The sequence below is a fragment of the Nerophis lumbriciformis genome, linkage group LG28 (genome assembly GCF_033978685.3).
Source record: "Nerophis lumbriciformis linkage group LG28, RoL_Nlum_v2.1, whole genome shotgun sequence".
NCBI classification, from domain to species: Eukaryota; Metazoa; Chordata; class Actinopteri; order Syngnathiformes; family Syngnathidae; genus Nerophis; species Nerophis lumbriciformis.
The window spans coordinates 30,435,210-30,458,410 of NC_084575.2; the positions used below are offsets into that span (position 1 = coordinate 30,435,210).

General features: G+C 40.1%; 1 protein-coding gene across 2 annotated transcripts in view; it reads left to right on the forward strand.

The window, feature by feature from the left end:
- Positions 1-2,977: 2,977 nt before the first annotated feature.
- The window catches only part of LOC133571048 (inter-alpha-trypsin inhibitor heavy chain H3-like), a 54,062-nt gene continuing 33,838 nt past the window's right edge, over positions 2,978-23,201 (forward strand). Inside the window, exons 1-12 of one of the 2 annotated variants that reach the window (XM_061924047.1) lie at positions 2,980-3,147; positions 3,302-3,331; positions 7,468-7,491; positions 10,412-10,566; positions 10,635-10,739; positions 10,818-10,980; positions 11,067-11,177; positions 15,498-15,626; positions 15,712-15,828; positions 18,586-18,754; positions 18,834-18,959; positions 19,043-19,224. In XM_061924047.1, the coding sequence (XP_061780031.1) occupies positions 3,052-3,147; positions 3,302-3,331; positions 7,468-7,491; positions 10,412-10,566; positions 10,635-10,739; positions 10,818-10,980; positions 11,067-11,177; positions 15,498-15,626; positions 15,712-15,828; positions 18,586-18,754; positions 18,834-18,959; positions 19,043-19,224 (1,407 nt within the window). In that variant the 5' untranslated portion in view covers positions 2,980-3,051. Of the gene's footprint in view, positions 3,148-3,301; positions 3,332-7,467; positions 7,492-10,411; positions 10,567-10,634; positions 10,740-10,817; positions 10,981-11,066; positions 11,178-15,497; positions 15,627-15,711; positions 15,829-18,585; positions 18,755-18,833; positions 18,960-19,042; positions 19,225-23,201 lie in introns of both variants that reach the window. The other variant, XM_061924048.1, reaches the window with a different exon arrangement.

Sequence of the window (23,201 nt, forward strand, 5' to 3'; positions counted from 1 at the left end):
GCTACCAGTTTTTACTGTAAAATCTACGTTTTTTGTCTTTACAGTCTGTCACTGTAAATGAAACGTCGGTACTAGTTTTTTTATGGTAAACTTCTAGCAACTGAGCTGGATTTTTTTTACTGTAAATGTTTAAAAAATAAATAAATAAAAATAAAAAAAATGTACAGTAACATTTTTGCAACTATGCTGGTAGGTTTTTACTGCAAAATTATTATTTTTAGTTTTTAAGGTTTAATATTGTAAATGGAAAGACGATACCATTTTTTTTCTTTTTTGGTAAAAATCCTGCGACTGAGCTACCAGTTTTTTACTGTAAAATCTACGGTTGTTGTTTTTACAGTCTGTCACTGTAAGTGGGAAAATGGTACCAGTTTTTTTTTTTTTACGGGAAAGTTCTGGTGACTGAGCGACCACTTTTTTGCTGTAAAATCTACAATTGTCGTTTTTACGGTCTTCTACTGTAAATGGAAAGACGGTACCAGTTTTTTATGGCAAAATTCTGGCGACTCAGTTGGTAGTTCTTGTTTTTACGATCTATTACCGCAAACGGAAAAAAAACGGCACCATGTTTTTTTTACGGTAAAAATGTGGCGACTGAGCTACCAGTTTTTACTGTAAAATCTAAGTTTTTCGTCTTTACAGTCTATCACTGTAAATGAAAAGTCGGTGCTAGTCTTTTTATGGTAAAATTCTAGCAACTGAGCTGGTAGTTGTTGTTTTTTACTGTAAATGGTTTAAAAAAAATAGTTTTTTTACAGTAAAATTTTTGCAACTATGCTGGAGATTTTACTGTAAAATCTACGGTTGTTGTTTTTACAGTCTATCGCTGTAAATGGGAAAATGGTACCAGTTTTTTTTTTTTTACGGGAAAGTTCTGGTGACTGAGCGACCACTTTTTTGCTGTAAAATCTACGGTTGCCGTTTTTACGGTCTTCTACTGTAAATGGAAAGACGGTACCAGTTTTTTATGGCAAAATTCTGGCGACTCAGTTGGTAGTTCTTGTTTTTACGATCTATTACCGCAAACGGAAAAAAAACGGCACCGTGTTTTTTTTACGGTAAAAATGTGGCGACTGAGCTACCAGTTTTTACTGTAAAATCTAAGTTTTTCGTCTTTACAGTCTATCACTGTAAATGAAAAGTCGGTGCTAGTTTTTTTATGGTAAACTTCTAGCAACTGAGCTGGATTTTTTTTTTACTGTAAATGTTTAAAAAATAAATAAAAAAAAATAAAAAAAAATGTACAGTAACATTTTTGCAACTATGCTGGTAGGTTTTTACTGCAAAATTATTATTTTTAGTTTTTAAGGTTTAATATTGTAAATGGAAAGACGATACCATTTTTTTTCTTTTTTGGTAAAAATCCTGCGACTGAGCTACCAGTTTTTTACTGTAAAATCTACGGTTGTTGTTTTTACAGTCTGTCACTGTAAGTGGGAAAATGGTACCAGTTTTTTTTTTTTTTACGGGAAAGTTCTGGTGACTGAGCGACCACTTTTTTGCTGTAAAATCTACGGTCTTCTACTGTAAATGGAAAGACGGTACCAGTTTTTTATGGCAAAATTCAGGCGATAGTTCTTGTTTTTACGATCTATTACCGCAAACGGGAAAAAAAACGGCACCCGTTTTTTTACTGTAAAAATCTGGCAACTGAGCTACCAGTTTTTACTGTAAAACCTATGTTTTTTGTTTTTACAGTCTATCACTGTAAATGAAACGTCGGTGCTATTTTTTTTATGGTAAAATTCTAGCAACTGAGCTGGTAGTTGTTTTTTACTGTAAATGGTTTAAAAAAAATAGTTTTTTTACAGTAACATTTTTGCAACTATGCTGGAGATTTTACTGTAAAATCTACGGTTGTTGTTTTTACAGTCTATCACTGTAAATGGGAAAATGGTACCAGTGTTTTTTACGGGAAAGTTCTGGTGACTGAGCGACCACTTTTTTGCTGTAAAATCTACGGTTGTCGTTTTTACGGTCTTCTACTGTAAATGGAAAGACGGTACCAGTTTTGTATGGCAAAATTCTGGCGACTCAGTTGGTAGTTCTTGTTTTTACGATCTATTACCGCAAACGGGAAAAAAAACGGCACCATGTTTTTTTACGGTAAAAATGTGGCGACTGAGCTACCAGTTTTTACTGTAAAACCTATGTTTTTTGTTTTTACAGTCTATCACTGTAAATGAAACGTCGGTGCTAGTCTTTTTATGGTAAAATTCTAGCAACTGAGCTGGTAGTTGTTTTTTACTGTAAATGGTTTAAAAAAAAAAAAAGTTTTTTTACAGTAACATTTTTGCAACTATGCTGGAGATTTTTACTGTAAAATGTAAGTTTTTTGTTTGTAAGGTCTAATACTGTAAATGGAAAGAGGGTACCAGTTGTTGTTGTTTTTTTTACAATAAAATTCTGGCGACTAAATTTGCCAGAAGATTCTTGTCATTTTCACAGTGTACAATTTGTTTGATAACTTGCATGAAAATCATAGATAAAGTATTTATTATTTTAACATAAAGATAAGTTTGGAATATATGATAATATGTTGGATTGGATAATATTACTTTGTAAAAGATTTGGGTTGTTTTCTGGCGGAATGAAAAGAACGAATACATTTAGCGAGAAAAGATATAGAGTAGTTTATTGACCCATTTTATTTGCAGGCTTGTGGGCGGCCTGATATGACCCTGGACCTTGACTTTGACATGTTGTCCACCACAGTGGACATTTTCCCAACATTTTAAAAGAATAACTTAATCTAGAAAGTCCTAAAACACAACCCTACCAGTACATGATTAAAAATCATGCATCACAGCTTTTAATTGCTGCTTCTCTGGTACTGTCCACTTGATTCGGGGGTCATGTTGCAAAAAAAAAAAAAAGCCTGAATTCTGCAGTCCTGCAAACAAACCAAAAAGCCAGAGCACACATACTTTCTTTCAGGGCGAAAAACGGGAAGGTCTACTTTCTGTCCTGGTTGACGTACTCCAACACTCCCCCTGGCCAGAGAGCTTACCTCAGTGGTGAAGTCAGCCTGTGTTCATTTGAGCTTTGGTCATGTCTGGAGTGTCGGGTGCTGGACTACTGGTCTGCCTCTGGTTGGCCTCTGGTCAGGGAGATTTACTCATCCCAGGACAAGATGGACCTCTTGGGGTAACGTTCTCATTATTGTTGTTATTATTATCATTATTGCATGTGTGATACTAATTAAATTTTGTATGCAAGTTTTCAAGATTGATTGAGGTTTTATCATTTTAAGAAACTTGTCCTTTCTGATTTCTGTGCCCCAAATTGTTTATTTTCCTAGGAAGCAGGAGGTCCTGTCAGAACCCAGCAGGTATTTTGCACAGTTTTTTGTATTTCTTGCCAAATATATACAAAAAAAAAAAAGGTAAACTATAACCTGAAGACAAAAATATAACGCCATTTCTGAGGTTGTACACTTTTTCACTTGCGATATGATATCGATACTACAGCCTTGAGTATTGTTCGATGCCGATATTGATTCGATTGGATATCAGCAGGAACGATACATGGAATGTTGTGTAGAGTGGACTGTTAGAAAAGGTTCGACCAAGTGAAATTACCGTAGTTATCGGACTGTAAGGCGCACTTAAAATCCTTCCATTTTCTCAAAACTCGATGCGCCTAATGAACGGAATAATTTTGCCTGTGCTCATCGACCTTGAAGCTATTTTATTTGGTTCATGATAAAATGATAAGTGTGACCAGTAGATGGCAATCACACATAAGAGATACGTGTAGACCCGCAATATGCGCTTTATAATCCGGTGCGCCCTATGGTCCTGAAAATACGGTACTTCGAGAACAATAATAGGTAGGAAGATCACTAACTTATGTATTGATCACTAACTGATCGAACAAAACAGAAGTCATCGTCATGGACCCACTAGCTGTGGAAGTTAGCTCTCCAATTAGCTAAACAGACTCAATAACTCCACGGTGACGTCTTGGTGAATTTACTAAGGAATTAAACGATACAAAAAAAATGCCATTGTAAGTTAATAATACTAATACAGACACGTGTTAGCATATTAGCCAATGCTAACAACGTTAGCTTTATTATATAACAATAGCACGTAGAAACCCCGTTTCCATATGAGTTGGGAAATTGTGTTAGATGTAAATATAAACGGAATACAATGATTTGCAAATCATTTTCAACCCATATTCAGTTGAATATGCTACAAAGACAACATATTTGATGTTCAAACTGATAAACATTTTTTTTTTTTTTGCAAATAATCTCTAACTTTAGAATTTGATGCCAGCAACACGTGACAAAGAAGTTGGGAAAGGTGGCAATAAATACTGATAAAGTTGAGGAATGCTCATCAAACACTTATTTGGAACATCAAATTGGGAACAGGTGGGTGCCATGATTGGGTATAAAAGTAGATTCCATGAAATGCTCAGGATGGGGTGAGGGTCATTACTTTGTCAATAAATGCGTGAGCAAATTGTTGAACAGTTTAAGAAAAACCTTTCTCAACCAGCTATTGCAAGGAATGTAGGGATTTCACCATCTGCGGTCCGTAATATCATCAAAGGGTTCAGAGAACCTGGAGAAATCACTGCACGTAAGCAGCTAAGCCCGTGACCTTCGATCCCTCAGGCTGTACTGCATCAACAAGCGACATCAGTGTGTAAAGGATATCACCACATGGGCTCAGGAACACTTCAGAAACCCACTGTCAGTTACTACAGTTGGTCGCTACATCTGTAAGTGCAAGTTAAAACTCTCCTATGCAAGGCGAAAACCGTTTATCAACAACACCCAGAAACGCCGTCGGCTTCGCTGGGCCTGTGCTCATCTAAGATGGACTGATACAAAGTGGAAAAGTGTTCTGTGGTCTGACGAGTCCACATTTCAAATTGTTTTTGGAAAATGTGGACGTCGTGTCCTCCGGACCAAAGAGGAAAAGAACCATCCGGATCGTTATAGGCGCAAAGTTGAAAAGCCAGCATCTGTGATGGTATGGGGGTGCATTAGTGCCCAAGACATGGGTAACTTACACATCTGTGAAGGCGCCATTAATGCTGAAAGGTACATACAGGTTTTGGAGCAACATATGTTGCCATCCAAGCGTTACCATGGACGCCCCTGCTTATTTCAGCAAGACAATGCCAAGCCACGTGTTACATCAACGTGGCTTCATAGTAAAAGAGTGCGGGTACTAGCCTGGCCTGCCTGTAGTCCAGACCTGTCTCCCATTGAAAATGTGTGGCGCATTATGAAGCCTAAAATAGCACAACGGAGACCCCCGGACTGTTGAACAACTTAAGCTGTACATCAAGCAAGAATGGGAAAGAATTCCACCTGAGAAGCTTCAAAAATGTGTCTCCTCAGTTCCCAAACGTTTACTGAGTGTTGTTAAAAAGAAAAGGCCATGTAACACAGTGGTGAACATGCCCTTTCCCAACTACTTTGGCATGTGTTGCAGCCATGAAATTCTAAGTTAATTATTATTTGCAAAAAAAAAATAAAGTTTATGAGTTTGAACATCAAATATGTTGTCTTTGTAGTGCATTCAACTGAATATGGGTTGAAAAAGGATTTGCAAATCATTGTATTCCGTTTATATTTACATCTAACACAATTTCCCAACTCATATGGAAACTGGGTTTGTACAAATAGGCATGAAAACACTAGGAAGTATACATTTGTTTTAGTTATATTGTAAAACTTACAAACGTTGCCGTAGAATGGACGGAATGGCATTTATACTTTCGGTTCAAGGCCCAAAACAGAAGAAAATATGTAACAGTTTATTAAGTATGGATTGTTTTTAATTATTTTGTAAAACTTACAAACTTTGCTTGGAGTGATGAATGGAGAAACCATACGAGTAGAAACGCCATGGACGACTAGTGGACAAAACGACATTTATACTTTCGCTTCAAGGCACAAAGAAAAGGAATAATTGGATCAAACTCGTCCAAAAAATGACGCCATAGCACAAACAATAACACACCTATTTAGTCTCTATGTCAGCGTTACTACTGTCGGAGGCAGATATTTACATATATCCGAATTTAAGTGTTACTTCTTTTAATTCATAGTCGTATTTGAAAACAGCTCGTGTTTTTTCCATTTGTTCTCTTTCTGTTTGTCTGCAAGTAAACTGTGTGTGTTAACCTTGAAGCTTTGGAATGTTAGAAAGAGCGATAATGGGCATTTGTTTTGGCTAGAGAGACATGACTGCCAGGGACTTAAGAGGGGAGAGGGTTTGGTCGGGGGGGGGGACAGACCATCTTAGCGGCGCAATTGAATGTTCTGTGCTGGACTGGTCTCAATGTATATCTGCAAAGCTTTGCAAATATATTACAAAATACCTATTCTGTCTCTGGTGGTTTTTCTACTCTGCTTTAAGTGTCGTAAAGAGCTTGTGACTTGAATTCCCTGGTCCAAAATGCAACACTACTATGTAGGTTTGTTGTTTACAAAACATTATGGCCATCAGCAAAGAAAAATCGATAAATTAGCCGCACCTTTGTATAGGCCGCATGGTTCAAAGCGTGGGAAGAAAGTAGTCCGGAAAATACAGTTCTCCTAAGAGCATCGACGCAATCATAACCGGACTGTTTGGGTTGTCTTAAAAGACCTTTTGCCTCTCATCCAAAGACGAGATAAGACAGCTCTAGTGTCGAGATCTACATATCAGAGCTGTCCTATCTAGTCTTGAGCATGAACTGATGAACTTCCTCTAAGACAGGGGTGTCAAATTCAAATACAGAGTGGGCCAAAATTTAAAACTGAACAAAGCCGCGGGCCAAGGTTGAACAAATTAACCTTTTAATAGGGACCCAAACAAGTTTTGCATTGAATATTGAACAAGAGAGGCGTATATAACTTTATAGTGACATGCAAAATTGAGTTTCAAATAATAATAATCCATCCATCCATCCATATAATATATATAATATATAATACATTATATATATAATATATAATAATAATAATAATTCAAAAATATCAATGGCATATTAAATACAATTTAAACAAAAAATCGAATGCCTCTTTTCTATTTGCAGCCTTCAAAGGTAAATATCAACACTAACTTTTTCCACAGGCTAATAAATTTGATAATACCGGTAAAATAATGAACCATTCAGGACTTTAAACTGCTCAGTTTGCGACACACTGATCTAATCTGATGTGCCCAAGCCAGATACCTGCCATCTTTTCTTGGATGCTAGTTCATTAATGTCAGGTCTCAGGTTTTGAGCTGAGGCAACCCTCATTATCGAACGAAGGTGTTCATCAGTCATTATATCTCGTATTCCACAGTCTTGGGGGCGTGCCTTACAGGCACTGCTTTTAACGTCCTCTACGAGCTGACGTCACGTCCGCTTTTCATCCCTTCTAACAACGTGCCCGTTTGGACTATGGAAGCACCATTGACACAGCTGTCATAGTCTTTCTAATTGTGTCCCATGTCTTTCTTACAGAAAAGAAGTACAGCAGACGTCACGGTGAGAAAAGCATGTTTGGATTTGTACGTTCAAGTCCGATGATTTTCACAATCGACACTTTTTTTGATATTCCACAGCAGAATAGGTGCAAAAGAAACTGCTCCTTTTGATTGATTGCAACTTTTATTAGTAGATTGCACAGTACAGTACATATTCCGTACAAATGACCACTAAATGGTAACACCCGAATAAGTTTTTCAACGTGTTTAAGTTGAAAAATCAATTCATGGTAAACACTTTTGTTTAATGTGTTCATTTGTCCCGTTAATATCGTCATATGCAAACTTGGGTAAACTACATACTAGGATTTGCAAAGATGCTTTAAAGAGGAACTTCACTTTTGCCCCGTATGTGAGACAAGAACATGTCATTTTATTTTCCGTGCGCTACAAATAGTGGAGTGCAGGTAATGGAGAGTCATCTATTCTTCCTATAAAGGCCCGGGGGCCACATGCATTCCCAAATATTTTTTTTAGATCTTTAAGAGGAAAAGTGTAGCTGCCATTATGATGTGCAGTGATGTTTTCTAATGACCGTAAGTCTTGAACTATACAAAGTATTTCAATGGTTGGAATCTGCGCTTTTGCATGATATACTAGTTACTATGGTAATCTAATTAGTTACTATGGTGATCTAAGTCACAGCAGCTCAGACGAGGCACCAAGCAGTGTGGGTGGGGAGCGTTTCCACAGAGTGTTTCCAGAGATGCGGGTGTCAGGGACAGACTCGGAAGGAGATTTTTACAGGAAAGTTCTTAAGCTTAGTGATGTATCAGATTGTAGGTGGGTTTATTTTTTACCCTTCGCGTTCATATTTCGTTGCATTTTTGTTGCCTTTCACTTGATTGTAAATATGTGAATGGAGAGGGGGTGTGACGTTCATATGTTGTCAATATTCAGTGTTTTATCCTTCATAGTTAATATTGTAAATCCCCACGTTCTTTATTTTCATGTACATTCTGGGTGTCTCATTCAGTAAAAAAAATTTAAATTCCATTCCGTTTAAAGCGGTCTGTCATAACGTTTTTAGCATTCAATCAGACATTATTGTGAGGTTTTGTATTAGTGTTCCTAAAAAATACATATACCGGCCCTCAGACACATTTTTTCTCTCTAAACTTGGCCCTTCGAGTCAAAACAATTGCCCAGGCACTGCTATAAAGGCTTCTAAAAAACGCATCCGAAAACCGCTCCATTTACATGCCGTGACATGCGCGTTAATCAAGCTAAAGCGACATTGTTATTGTAAGAACTAACGCAAAGGAACTAAGTCAGGCATTTACGTTAGGTTTGGTTGATATCAACAATTGCATCATCAGAGAAATCCACATTGAAACAGTGTAGGACTGACTTGGTAGGATATGTACAGCAAGTAGTGGACATAGAGAGAGAGAGAGATCAGAAAGTTTAAGAATAAGTATCTACATTTCATTATTTACGTTTGATTATTTACAATCCGGGGAGGTGGGATGTGGAAGGGAGGGTGTTAGTTTAGGGTTGTAGTTGCCTGGAGGTGTTCTTTTAGTGCGGTTTTGAAGGAGGATAGAGATGCCCTTTCTTTTACGCATTCCATATTGATGTGGCATAGGAGAATGAGTTAAGACCTTTGTTAGATCGGAATCTGGGTTTAACGTGGTTAGTGGAGCTCCCCCTAGTGTTGTGGTTATGGCGGTCATTTACGTTAAGGAAGTAGTTTGACATGTACTTCGGTATCAGAGAGGTGTAGCGGATTTTATAGACCAGGCTCAGTGCAAGTTGTTTGACTCTGCCCTCCACCCTGAGCCAGCCCACTTTGGAGAAGTGGGTAGGAGTGAGGTGTGATCTGGGGTGGAGGTCTAGAAATAATCTGACTAGCTTGTTCTGGGATGTTTGGAGTCTAGATTTGAGGGTTTTGGAGGTGCTGGGGTACCAGGAGGTGCTTGCGTAATCGAAAAAGGGTTGAACGAGAGTTCCCGCTAGAATCTTCATGGTGCTTTTGTTGACCAGAGAGGAGATTCTGTAGAGAAATCTCGTTCGTTGGTTGACCTTTCTGATTATTTGGTTGCCATATTATCACAGGAAAGATTAGCCTCTAGAATGGGACCTAGGTAGGTGACCTCATCTTTCCTGGTGATAACAATGTCACCCACTTTTATAGTGAAGTCATTGACTTTCTTAAGGTTGATGTGGGACCCAAATAGGATGGATTCCGTTTTACCCAAGTGTATGGATAGCTTGTTGTCAGTGAGTCAGGTGTAAATTCTACAGAGTTCAGCACTGAGGATTTTCTCCACCTGTGACTTGTCCTTGCTGAATAGGGCCGAGTCATGCGCAAACAAGAACAATTCACAGTCGCATGCTGATGACATGTCGTTTATGTATATTAGGAACAGTAAAGGCCCTAATATACTGCCTTGGAGGACTCCACAGCTTACTGAGAGGGGGGGGGGGACACGGTGCCGTTCACCTCTACCACCTGTTCCCTCCCCTCCAAGTAAGATTGCATCCAGCTCGATGAGGTTTTATCAAATCTGATTGCTCTGAGCTTATCCAACAGTATAGCGTGGTCAACAGTGTCAATGGCCTTCTGAAGGTCCAGCAAGACCATGGCGCAGTATCTGCCCGCGTCCACCTCATGTTTGATGTGGTCGCTCAGATAGAGAAGGCATGTGTCAGTGGAGTGGTTAGTTCTGAAACCGGATTGGGAATTTGTACATGAGTTTATTAGTGGCAAGGTAACTATCGACCTATGTTTCCATTACTTTCGAAATGGAACTGAGAATAGAAACAGGTCGGTAGTTGCCAGGTTCCAATTTGCTTCCTTTTTTTAAAGAGGGGAGTTACTCTTGCTATCTTGAAATCTGTTGGCACTTGGACTTGTGAAATTGAGAGGTTTATTATGTGCGTGATGATTGGGGCAATGGTGGCCTTGTTTGACACAGGTGGAGGTGTACAGCGTGACGGTGGACTGCACGGTGGCGTCGCGTTTCGCTCACACAGTCATGACCTCCAAGGCTCTGAACAAAGCCAACGTCTCGAAGGAAATCTTCTTCGAAGTCGACCTCCCAAAGACGGCCTTCATCACCAACTTCAGCATGTAGGCTAAACCACTTTAGAGCTACGACCACTTTAGTGTTAGGACTCATCCTGAAAATGACTCATTAGGGAAATTGATGGCCAAGTTTATGTCGGGGAGGTGAAGGAGAAAGAGAAGGCCAAAAAACAGTACGAGAAGGCGGTTTCTTCTGGACAGACTGCAGGACTGGTCAAGTAAGTCAGTCAAGGCATAGGGAAAAACAACTAAATTCCTGGATGATCATGTCTGATTTTTTTTTTACTTCTATGAAGGGTTTCTGGGAGGAAGATGGAGAAGTTCTCTGTGTCGGTCAACGTTGCAGCACAAAGTAATGTCACTTTTGTTTTGACCTACGAGGAGCTCCTTCAGCGGCAACGTGGTCAGTATGAGATTCTGACCCGAGTGAAACCCAAACAAGTGGTCCAGGAGTTTCAGGTTAAAATAGCTTAATGTGGAAATTCTGCAATCCTGGTTCAACGACCGCTTTATTAACCAGGGCTCCTCCTCTGTGTGCGTACCAGATTGTGGCAAACATCTACGAACCCCAGGGCATTGACCACGTTGATGCCCATGCAACGTTCCTCTCCAACGAGCTGCTCCCTCTGGTGGAGAAAACCGTCTCAGACAAGAAGGTACGGCCTGTCGTGATCTTCCGGTCGACACAGAACAGTTGGTAATTTTCCAAAACGAAAACAGTAAAACTAGTATGAGACACGATGTTAGTGACTTCCCAACCTAGCAGGTTTTTTTGTCTAAAAATAACCACAACCTTATAGGGTTGTACAGTACACCGGTATTGGTATAGTACCGCGGTTCTAATGAATCATATTCGGTACTGTACCGCCTCTAAAACGTACCACCTTTGTCACGTCGTGTCATTGTTGGTCTTTCGAGCAGAGGGGCATGTTCGGCAGCGGGCACACACGGAGTACTTACCAGCAGACACAGCGTGTAGACAGAAAAGGGAGAACGGACGCATTCTGGCTTAAAAACTAACAATAAAGGTGAAGCTATAACACGGAAACGCCCTCAGGAAGAGTTGCTTTAAGACATGGCTAAAGTCCACCCGCAGTCTGTAGTGGTTTTTTGCTCCTTTTAAATCAATAATCCTTTGCATCCATGGCGACAAATAAATTGAATTTTTTACAAGTATCATCCCTGCAGGACGAGGAATAGTTAAACATGCTTCACCGGCGTCACCGTTAATGACGCCGCTCCTGAATGTAAACAAACGCCATGGGTGGATCTACACCTAACATCAACTGTAATGATACCAAGTACAGGAGCGTATCTATTAGAGATGCGCGGTTTGCGGACACAACCGCGGAGTCCGCGATAAAAAATTAGATTTTATCCGCGGGTCGGGTCGGGCGGTTGAAATAAAAAAAAAATTGATTTAAAATATTTTAAATAGATTCAGGCGGGTGGCAGTTAAACCAATTCGGAAATATATATACATAGTTAAATGTTGTTACCCACATACGAAAAACGAGCAGGCACCTGCAGCATATGCCACAACAGAAGAAGAAAAAAAAAAAGAGATGGACACTTTTGCGGAGCGGAGAAGGGACGCCTCGCCGGGGTCCGGGACCGAGGCCCCTTCCCCCGAGAGGGCCCCACCGGGAGCCGTAGCTGAGGTGATCCGCGAGAAGGGCCCGACGCACGTCCAGGGTCACCACCGCACGACACCCCGCCTCGTCCGCCTTTGCCGCGGCCGGGGGCTCGTAACAGCTTACCTGCCCGCCACCCCCGTTGCCGGGGGCGCGTAACAGGGGTCACTCCGCGCGCAGTGCGCTCACGAAAGGGGTGGGGCAAGCAGAACTGGGGCTGCGGGATGAACCGAACACGGGTTAAGGCGCCCGATGCCGACGCTCATCAGACCCCAGAAAAGGTGTTGGTTGATATAGACAGCAGGACGGTGGCCATGGAAGTCGGAACCTGCTAAGGAGTGTGTAACAACCCACCTGCCGAATCAACTAGCCCTGAAAATGGATGGCGCTGGAGCGTCGGGCCCATACCTGGCCGTCGCCGGCAGCGAGAGCCGCTAGGGCTAGGCCGCGACGAGTAGGATGGGCGCCGCGGTGCACGCTGAAGCCTCGGGCGCGAGCCCGGGTGCGAGGGACATCGCACCTCCACGCGCTTGGAGGTGCGCTCAGCGCGGCTCCCAGATGATTGCTGCATTGGATCAGTCGCCTTTCTTTAACAGGCAAAAGCTTTATAACCTCACTAATGCCTTGCATCGTCTATATTAGATATATAACAACGGGCGGGTGCGGGCGGGTGCGGTGTTGATTAAATGTTAATTCGGGTGGATGCGGATGGTTGACGACTTTTGTCATGCGGTTGCGGATGAAATAATTGCCTATCCGCGCATCTCTAGTATCTATTTATAAATGGTTGATTTATATAGGCTAGTGGGGTAAAATGTTGTACCTGACAAGTTTCAGCTACCTTGCTTCTGCAGCCTTCATTAGAAATGTCACGTGATGTTAGCGTGACGTCACCTGTGACGTGTTATATGGATTGTTCCATCCCACGGTGTCCCCTGGTGTGCGCCGGGGGTAGGGCGGCGAGCCCCATATCGTCTGGATGTCGACCAAACGGCCGGGGGCGGCCCTGCAGGACTGTGTCTCAGGTGGATAGTTGGTAGGCTCCTTCGTCCCTGTTGACAGTCTTTGGGGCCCGCTTCCTGATTTCAATCGCCTCTTTGATCCACCGATGGAATTTGTTGCTTACCATTCTAATTACCTTGGCTGCCTGGGAGGCAGCCAAGGTAATTAGAAATGGCTGAAACTTTACTGTGGAGATCTCGCTTCTCAGGGTTCTTTGGACCACCAATAATGGACATGACAGCCTTGTTCATTCTTGTGAACAAAGATTTATTTTTCAATAAATGTTCCTTTTCCCTCATCAGTATGTCTGTTTTCGCTCTCGCTCGTGTTCGTGCTCGTTCTCCAACATCCGCCATCAAAAAACTCTCCCCTCTCCTTCCCGACTGCTGCCTTTTAACAAAGCGACAGGTGATCAGACAAACACTCTCAGCTATGTCATCTACGCACCTGCCGCTGATCTCGAAGCCGGTCTTGGCACACCCCGCTTCGCTGCAGGTCCGCAGGCCACGCCCCCCCCCCCCACATTTACCTTACTAGCCTATATAAATCAACCACTTATAAATACACATCAGTAGGCTAAATGAACCTCTTCAACATAGGAGCGTTTCTAGTCCATATTACTATGATTACATCGATATTTTTTATCATCACAAAATCTTCTTTCGTTTTTTGTTTTTTTCATTTATATTATGTTTATAAACTGGACTAAATGAGGACTTTGGATATGACCAATGTATGATCCTGTAACTACTTGGTATTGGATTGATACCTAAATTAGTGGTATCGTCCAAAACTAATGTAAAGTATCAAACAACAGAAGAATAAGTGATTATTACATTTTAACAGAAGTGTAGATAGAACATGTTAAAAGAGAAAGTAAGCAGATATTAACAGTAAATGAACAAGTGGAATAATAATCCATTTTTATAGTTTGTCCTTCATAATGTAGACAAAATAATAGAAGGATAAATGACACAATATGTTACTGCATACGTCAGCAGACTAAATTAGGAGCCTTTGTTTGTTTACTTACTACTAAAAGACAAGTTGTCTAGCATGTTCACTATTGTATTTAAGGACAAACTTGCAATAATAAACATATAATTAATGCACCCTAAGATACCGTATTTTCCGCACCATAAGGCGCCCTGGGTTATAAGCCGCGTCTTCAATGAACGGCATATTTCAAAACTTTGTCCACCTATAAGGCGCCCCGTGTTATAAGCCGCATCTAACTGCGCTAAAGGAATGTCAAAAAAACAGTCAGATAGGTCAGTCAAACTTTAATAATATATTAAAAACCAGCGTGATGTGGGCGCGCATGGAGTCGTATATCAACATGGACGGAGCTGCGTGAAAAAAGCCACCCGGCCTCTTCGCGTAAACTTACCTTAACCACTCGCTCATCTTTTCTTCATCCATCCATCCTTTCGAGTTAGCTTTTATGATGACGCCGGCTGGAAAGGTCTCTTTTGGCAAGGTCTTCCTTTTGAATATCACCATGGGTGGAAGTTTCTGGCCATTAGCATGGCAAGCTAGAACCACAGTGAAGGATGACTTCTCATTCCCTGTGGTGCGAATATTCACCGTACGTGCTCCCGTTGTATCCACAGTGCGGTTCACAGGAATATCAAAAGTCAGTGGAACCTCGTCCATGTTGATAATGTTCTCTGGCCGGATCTTTTTTTCAGCTATCTTGTTTTTACAATATGCACGGAAAGTAGCCAGCTTTTCTTGAAAGTCTTTAGGCAGTTGCTGTGAAATAGTAGTCCGTGTGCGGATGGAGAGATTGCGTCTTTTCATGAACCGGATCCCTGTCGCTTAGTAGGAGCCATTTTGTGGTCTTTACAGATGTAAACACACAAAGGAAATGAAACGTACGGTAATATCCGCGCCCTTTTTCTTCTTCTACGCGGGCGGGTGGTTGCTTACAGTAGAAGAAGAAGCGCTTCCTGTTCTATGGGGGCGGGTGCTTACCTTGGCGGTTGCCTGCGTAGAAGAAGAAGCACTTCCTCTTCTACGGGGAAAAAAGATGGCGGCTGTTTACCGTAGTTGCGAGACCGAAACTTTATGAAAATGAAATTTTAATATTAATCCATATATAAAGCGCACCGGGTTAAAAGCCGCACTGTCAGCTTTTGAGTAAATTTGTGGTTTTTAGGTGCGGCTAATAGTGCGAAAAATACGGGTACGTTAAAATAAAGCCAATAATGCAGTTGTTTGTGGTCCCCTTTATTTAGAAAAGTATCGAAATACATTTTGGTACTGGTACCGGTACCAAAATACTACAACCTTATCATTGCTGTCTAATATGATTTGTTTCCTTCATACGTCCTGCAGGCACACATTTCCTTCTCACCGACGGTGGACCAGCAGAGGCAATGTCCAGGTTGTGCTGGGAGTCTGATCGATGGAGATTTTGTTATTAAGTACGATGTGAAGCATGACACCAGCCTGGGGGACATTCAGGTCAGCCAAAGACGTTCACTTCATTCTTCTTTCATCCCGCTGCATTGTGCCGTCATTCAACTGGAGCCTTGGTCTGCCCCTCAAGGTCGTCAATGGATACTTTGTGCACTTCTTTGCCCCACCCGACCTGCCCAGGGTGCCAACAAATGTAGTGTTTGTTATTGATAGAAGCGGCTCAATGTATGGAACAAAAATGCAACAGGTAAGAGGCTTTTGGAATGTTTGTAGAATAAAATTATTTATAGGGGACCTATGAAGAGTTTACCGTATTTTTCGGGCTATAAGGCACACTTGAAATCCTTTCATTTTCTCAAAAATCAACAGTGCGCCTTATAACCCGGTGCGCCTGATGTACGAGATAATTCTGGTTGTGCTTACCGACGTTGAAGCAATTTTATTTGGTTTATGGTGCAATGATAAGTGTGACCAGTAGATGGCAGTCACACATAAGAGATACGTGTAGACTGCAATATGACACCAGTAAACAACACCAAAACTTTAAATGTTACATTGAAAATACAGAACATTACACACGGCACTCAAAAATCTGTCAAAATGTTTTAGTACGACTTTGAAGCCGCACCGCTTGATGGATTGTTGGCCCGTTACGGCTACCGTAGTCAGAGATACATTATGTTATATATATGTTATATATTATATTACTATGGTGTGTGTATAAGCACCGCAAAATGGCACCCATTAGCAGACATACTATCTGGTGTTTTGTTTCACAATATTATGCAAAACCAACATTTCTTACCTTCTGGTACCTGCTGATGTGTATTTGGGATCTCCATAGGTACTGAAAATTTGCGTAGTCCATGGTGACACCGTAGTCAATAAGCTTCTTCTTTTGGTCTATCTTCTTGTTATGGGACATTCATCCTCCGCTGTTGCCATTTCTAATATAAATTAGTGTAAAGTTCTTACTTCTATCTGTCAGTTTACTTGCCATGAAAGTGCTAAAACATACCGGTGTAGTGAGTTTACATTATTCACCCAAGGGACTTTAGTTATTAGAGAGTTGCGGTCGAACGGTTTTTCACGGGACACATTTCCGGCGTTGTTGTTGCACTAGTGAGCCACGGATGAGGAGATGCTGCTCCGTTATTGATTGAAGTAAAGTCAGAATTTTTATATATATATATATATATATATATATCTCCATCCATCCATTTTCTACCGCTTATATATATATATATTTATGTATATATATATATATATATATATATATATATATATACTGTATATATATATATATATATATATATATATATATATATATATATATATATATTTATGTATATATATATTTATGTATATATATATATTTATGTATGTATATATATTTATGTATGTATATATATATATATATATATATATATATATATATATATATATATATATATATATGTATATATATATTTATGTATATATATATATATATGTATGTATATATATATATATATATATATATATATATATATATATATGTGTATATATATATATATATATATATATGTATATATATATACCGGTACATATATAATACAATAAATATATATAAAATATATATATATAGCTAAAATTCACTGAAAGTCACGTATTTCTTATATATATATATATATATATATATATATATATATATATATATATATATATCTCCATCCATCCATTTTCTACCGCTTATATATATATATATTTATGTATATAGATATATATACTGTGTATATATATATATATATATATATATATATATATATATATATATATATATATTTATGTATATATATATTTATGTATATATATATTTATTTATGTATATATATATATATATATATATATATATATATATATATATATATATATATTTATGTATATATATACCGGTACATATATAATACAATAAATATATATAAAATATATATATATAGCTAGAATTCACTGAAAGTCACGTATTTCTTATATATATATATATATATATATATATATATATATATATATATATATATATATATATATATATATATATATATATATATGTATATATATATGTATATATATATTTATGTATATATATATTTATTTATGTATATATATATATATATATATATATATATATATATATATATATATATATATTTATGTATATATATACCGGTACATATATAATACAATAAATATATATAAAATATATATATATATATAGCTAGAATTCACTGAAAGTCACGTATTTCTTATATATATATATATATATATATATATATATATATATATATATATATATATATATATGAAATACTTGACTTGGTGAATTCTAGCTGTAAATATACTCCTCCCCTATTAACCACAACCCCCCCTCCCACCTCCCGAAATCGGAGGTCTCAAGGTTGGCAAGTATGTATTAAGAGTGAATGTGTCCCGATAATTGGTCGGAGTGGACAATAAGTTAGTATTGGACAGGCTTCTACAGTTTCTTAAGATTTCGAAAATGAGCCCTATAAAGGCTTAGTGGCCACATGCGTGGACAGCACCTTTTAGCTCTTATTTCCAAAATTGTGTACACTACTGAATTGGGGTCTTATGGCCGCTTATGTGGACACTTATACTGCCATCTGGTGGTTTCAGAAGAGTATAACATACAATGTAATTTGGACAAAAAATATGTGTAAAAATAAGAATTGGCATGTGAAGTACACATTTGTGTACTTATGGACTAAAGTACATCATATAAAAAGATGATTCTTAGTTTTTATTCTAATTAGGGTTCAATAAGCCCAAATAGCAAAGAGAAATAACAAAAAAAAGCATGTAAACAAACAGCTTGGGCCTTAAGAGGTTAAGACAAAAGTGAAGGCAACAAGACCTACAAACCCGCATCAAGTGGATGCTTGGTTGATGTGAACAGAATGTAGATCATGGACCAGGTTAAATGTTCACCTCGTCTTTTTCTGCCTAGACTCGTGAGGCGATGCTGGAGATCCTTGAAGACCTCAAGGAGGATGACTGCTTTGCCATCATCGTGTTTGACGACCAAATTGATCCGTGGAAGGAAAGACTGATCAAAGCGACAAAGGAGAATGTGGATTCAGCCAAGAGTTACATCCGAGGGATAAAAGACAACGGAGGTGAAATCAACACTGTGGTTTTCACCAAAAAAAAAAGTGTGTGAAAAACAGCTTTGTGATCTTCTGTCGTCCGACGTAGGCACGAACATTAACGACGCAGTGCTGAGGGCTGTGAAGATGTTACAGACAGACAGGGCAGAGAAGAGGATCCCAGAGAGAAGCGCGGATATGATCATTTTACTCACTGACGGGATGCCGAATGTGGGTGAGTGGGTTTGTGCGGAACGTTCCGTACGTGCCGCTACAGCACGCATCGAATGCAAACACCTTTGATCTGTCCACCTGAAGGTGAGTCCGACCCCCTGGAGATCCAGGAAAATGTGCAATCTGCCAATAATGGAAGCATGTCCGTGTTCAGCCTCGGATTTGGAAACAATGTCGACTACGGCTTCTTGAATGTGCTGAGCCAGCAAAACAAGGGACTGGCTCGCAGGATCTTTGAGGGCTCAGACGCAGCTCTTCAACTCCAGGTGGGGAAAGATGGCTTTGAATGCATCATTTTTCTAATACAGACAAAGCAAGTGATATATACAGTCGTGGTCAAAAGTTTACATACACTTGTAAAGAACATAATATCATGGCTGTCTTGAGTTTCCAATCATGTCTACAACTCTTAGTTTTTAGTGATAGAGTGATTGGAGCACATACTTGTTGGTCACAAAAAACATTCATGGAGTTTGGTTCTTTTATGAATTTATTATGGGTCTACTGAAAATGTGAGCAAATGTGCTGGGTCAAAAGTATACATACAGCAATGTTAATCAATCAATCAATCAATCAATGTTTATTTATATAGCCCTAAATCACAAGTGTCTCAAAGGGCTGCACAAGCCACAACGACATCCTCGGTACAAAGCCCACATAAGGGCAAGGAAAAACTCACCCCAGTGGGACGTCGATGTGAATGACTATGAGAAACCTTGGAGAGGACCGCATATGTGGGTAACCCCCCGCCCCCCTCTAGGGGAGACCAAAAGCAATGGATGTCGAGTGGGTCTGACATAATATTGTGAGAGTCCAGTCCATAGTGGATCCAACATAATAGTAAGAGTCCAGTCCATAGTGGGGCCAGCAGGACACCATCCCGAGCGGAGACGGGTCAGCAGCGCAGAGATGTTCCCAGTCGATGCACAGGCGAGCGGTCCACCCCGGGTCCCGACTCTGGACAGCCAGCACTTCATCCATGGCCACCGGACCTGTGCCCCCCCCCTCCACAAGGAATAGGGGAGCAGAGGAGAAAAGAAAAGAAACGGCAGATCAACTGGTCTAACAGGGGGGCTATTTAAAGGCTAGAGTATACAAATGAGTTTTAAGATGGGACTTAAATGCTTCTACTGAGGTAGCATCTCTAATTGTTACCGGGAGGGCATTCCATAGTACTGGAGCCCCAATAGAAAACGCTCTATAGCCCGCAGACTTTAATATTTGCTTACATGTCCCTTGGCAAGTTTCACTGCAATAAGGCACTTTTGGTAGCCATCCACAAGCTTCTGCTTGAATTTTTGACCACTCCCCTTGGCAGAATTGGTGCAGTTCAGCTAAATGTGTTGCTTTTCTGACATGGACTTGTTTCTTCAGCATTGTCCACACTTTTTAAGTCAGGACTTTGGGAAGGCCATTCTAAAACCTTCATTCTAGCCTGATTTAGCCATTCCTTTACCACTTTTGAGGTGTGTTTGGGGTCATTGTCCTGTTGGAACACCCTACTGCGCCCAAGACCCAACCTCCGGGCTGATGATTTTAGGTTGTCCTGAAAGAATTTGGAGGTAATTGTCCCATTTAAAGCACCAGTTGCATTGGCAGAAAAACAGGCCCAGAGCATAATAGTACCACCACCATGCTTAACAGTTGTCAGGTTCAAACCCCGATGACATGTATTAAACAGACAAAAAGCAAGGAATTAAACAGACAGGATTCAATTTGGCTCATGAGGAGATACGTCTGGGCTGTGTACTCTTGTACAGTCTTCTACCACGCTCTGACGAAATGGTTGCACGCCTCCTCTTTTATTTGGACTTTCCCTGATTACATAGCAACAGCTGTGTCTAAGGGGATATGGGGTCGTAAAACGCTCTTGCACTCGGTCACAAAACAGTTCAAAGAAAATATGTCTGGAGCTTGCGTCAGGTCCTGCTTCCTCTCCGCCTTGTAGAATGTGAATGTTGCTGGATCTGAATCCTCCGTTGCTCCCTTGACATGTGGGGTCCCACAAGGCTCAGTTTTGGGACCACTTCTCTTTTCTATTTATTTACTTCCCCTGGGCTCAATCCTAAGAAAGCATGATATTTCCTTTCATTGTTATGCCGATGACACACAAATGTATTTTCCATTAAAGAGAAATCATGCCTCTTCAATACAGCCATTACTTGCCTGTCTTGAGGATATCAAGGCCTGGATGGCCCTAAACTTCTTAAATTTTAATGAAAAGAAGACAGAAGTAATAGTGTTTGGACCTAGTGGTACCTGTGAGCTCCCCCCTGTTGACTTTGGCCCTTTGGCTTTGCACGTTAAGCCCATGGTCACCAACCTGGGCTTTCGTATTGACTGTGATTTTAAATTGGACCGTCAGATTGACACAGTGGTGAAAGCCAGCTTTTTTTTTATTTACGTCAGCTGGCCAAGGTTAAAAACCTTCTTTCTAGGCAACAGTTAGAGACAGTAATCCATGCCTTTATTACATCTCGGCTGGATTACTGTAACTCTTTATATTTTGGAATTAGTCAGTCCTCCCTCTCACGTCTGCAGCTGGTCCAAAATGCAGCTGCCCGACTTTTAACTAACACAAGAAAAAGAGAGCACATTACTCCTGTTTTAGCCTCCCTCCACTGGCTGCCTGTGTCTTTTAGAGTCCATTTTAAAATTACCTTACTCGTTTTAAAATCCTTACGTGGTCTTGCCCCACCTTACCTCTCTGAGCTGCTCCATCTCTATGCCCCCACCCGGTCCCTCAGGTCAGCTGATCAGCTGATCCTGGAGGTACCCAAAACAAAGCGCAAGCTCAGAGGGGACAGAGCTTTCTCTGTTGCGGGTCCCAAACTCTGGAACGATCTCCCTCTCCATGTGAGACAGGCCCCTTCTTTGGCTATTTTCAAGACCCTTCTTAAAACCCATTTTTATTCACTGGCTTTTAACCCAGCATGAGACTTTGAACTGTTTTTAGTTTTTAACTTTTTGAACTGTTTTTAACTTTTAAACTGTTTTTATCTAACAAACTGTTCTTAGGGTAATTAGGGCCCGCCATGGCCCATTGCAAAAGGACTCCCACAGGGAGTCCTTATGCAATGGGACATAAGGACCTATTGTTTTTCGTCCGTTTTATTAGGGCCCGCAGTGGCCCATTGCAAAAGGACTCCCACAGGGAGTCCTTATGCAATGGGACATAAGGACCTATTGTTATTCTAAGGTTTTATTATTATTAGGGCCCGCAGTGGCCCATTGCAAAAGGACTCCCACAGGGAGTCCTTATGCAATGGGACATAAGGACCTATTGTTATTGTAAGGTTTTATTATTATTATTTATTATTCTTCCGCAGCTTTGCGCACTACTTTGACCCCCTTAACATGCTTCAAAACTCACCAAATTTTACACACACATCAGTAATTTTTGGCAAAACTTTTTATCAAAAAACCAAACCTCAAAACTCAAAATTGCGCTCTAGCGCCCCCTAGGAAAACAAAAAAAATTGACTGCCTGTAACTCCCACTAGGAAGGTCGGAAAAATATGAAGCAAAATCCTCTATGTAGGTCTGACTTAGACCTAGTTCTCATAATTGTATGTCTTCGGGCTAAAATCAACAGGAAGTTGGCAATTCCCCCTTCAAGACAAAAAAGTACTAAAAACAGTCACTTTTGCCTCTTTGCGCTGTAATTTGACCCCCTTAACATGCTTCAAAACTCACCAAACTGAACACACACATCAGGACTGGCAAAAACTGTGATCTAATAAAAAAACCTAACCCCAAATTCAAAAATTGCGCTCCACAGCAATTTTTGAATAAAACGGACAAAAAACTGCTCCTCGGAAGATAAAAATTATAAAACTGCCTGTAACTCCCACTGGGAAGGTCGGAGAGACAAAACCTCTATGTAGGTCTCTCTTAGACCTACATTTCATAAATTGACAACCCCCAGCAAAAATCAACAGGATGTTTGCTATTCCCCCTTCAAAACAATTTTTTTGGAAAAACCGGTCACCTTCCTTCAAAAACTATCTCCTCTGAGCGCGTTTGTCCTTTCGGCTTCAAACTAACACAGGAGAGAGATTAAACCCTTGTGCATAAATTAACAGAAGCGTTTTGTGATACCTGCTCCGGTTTTGATTTTATGACCCTTCAAACACCCGCTGCACTGATGCTCCTGCGGTGCTGTTTTTTTAAGATGGCTGCTCAAAAGCAGGAAGCAGCAACGTGCCCACACAATGCAGACAAGGTAGGTACACTAGACAAA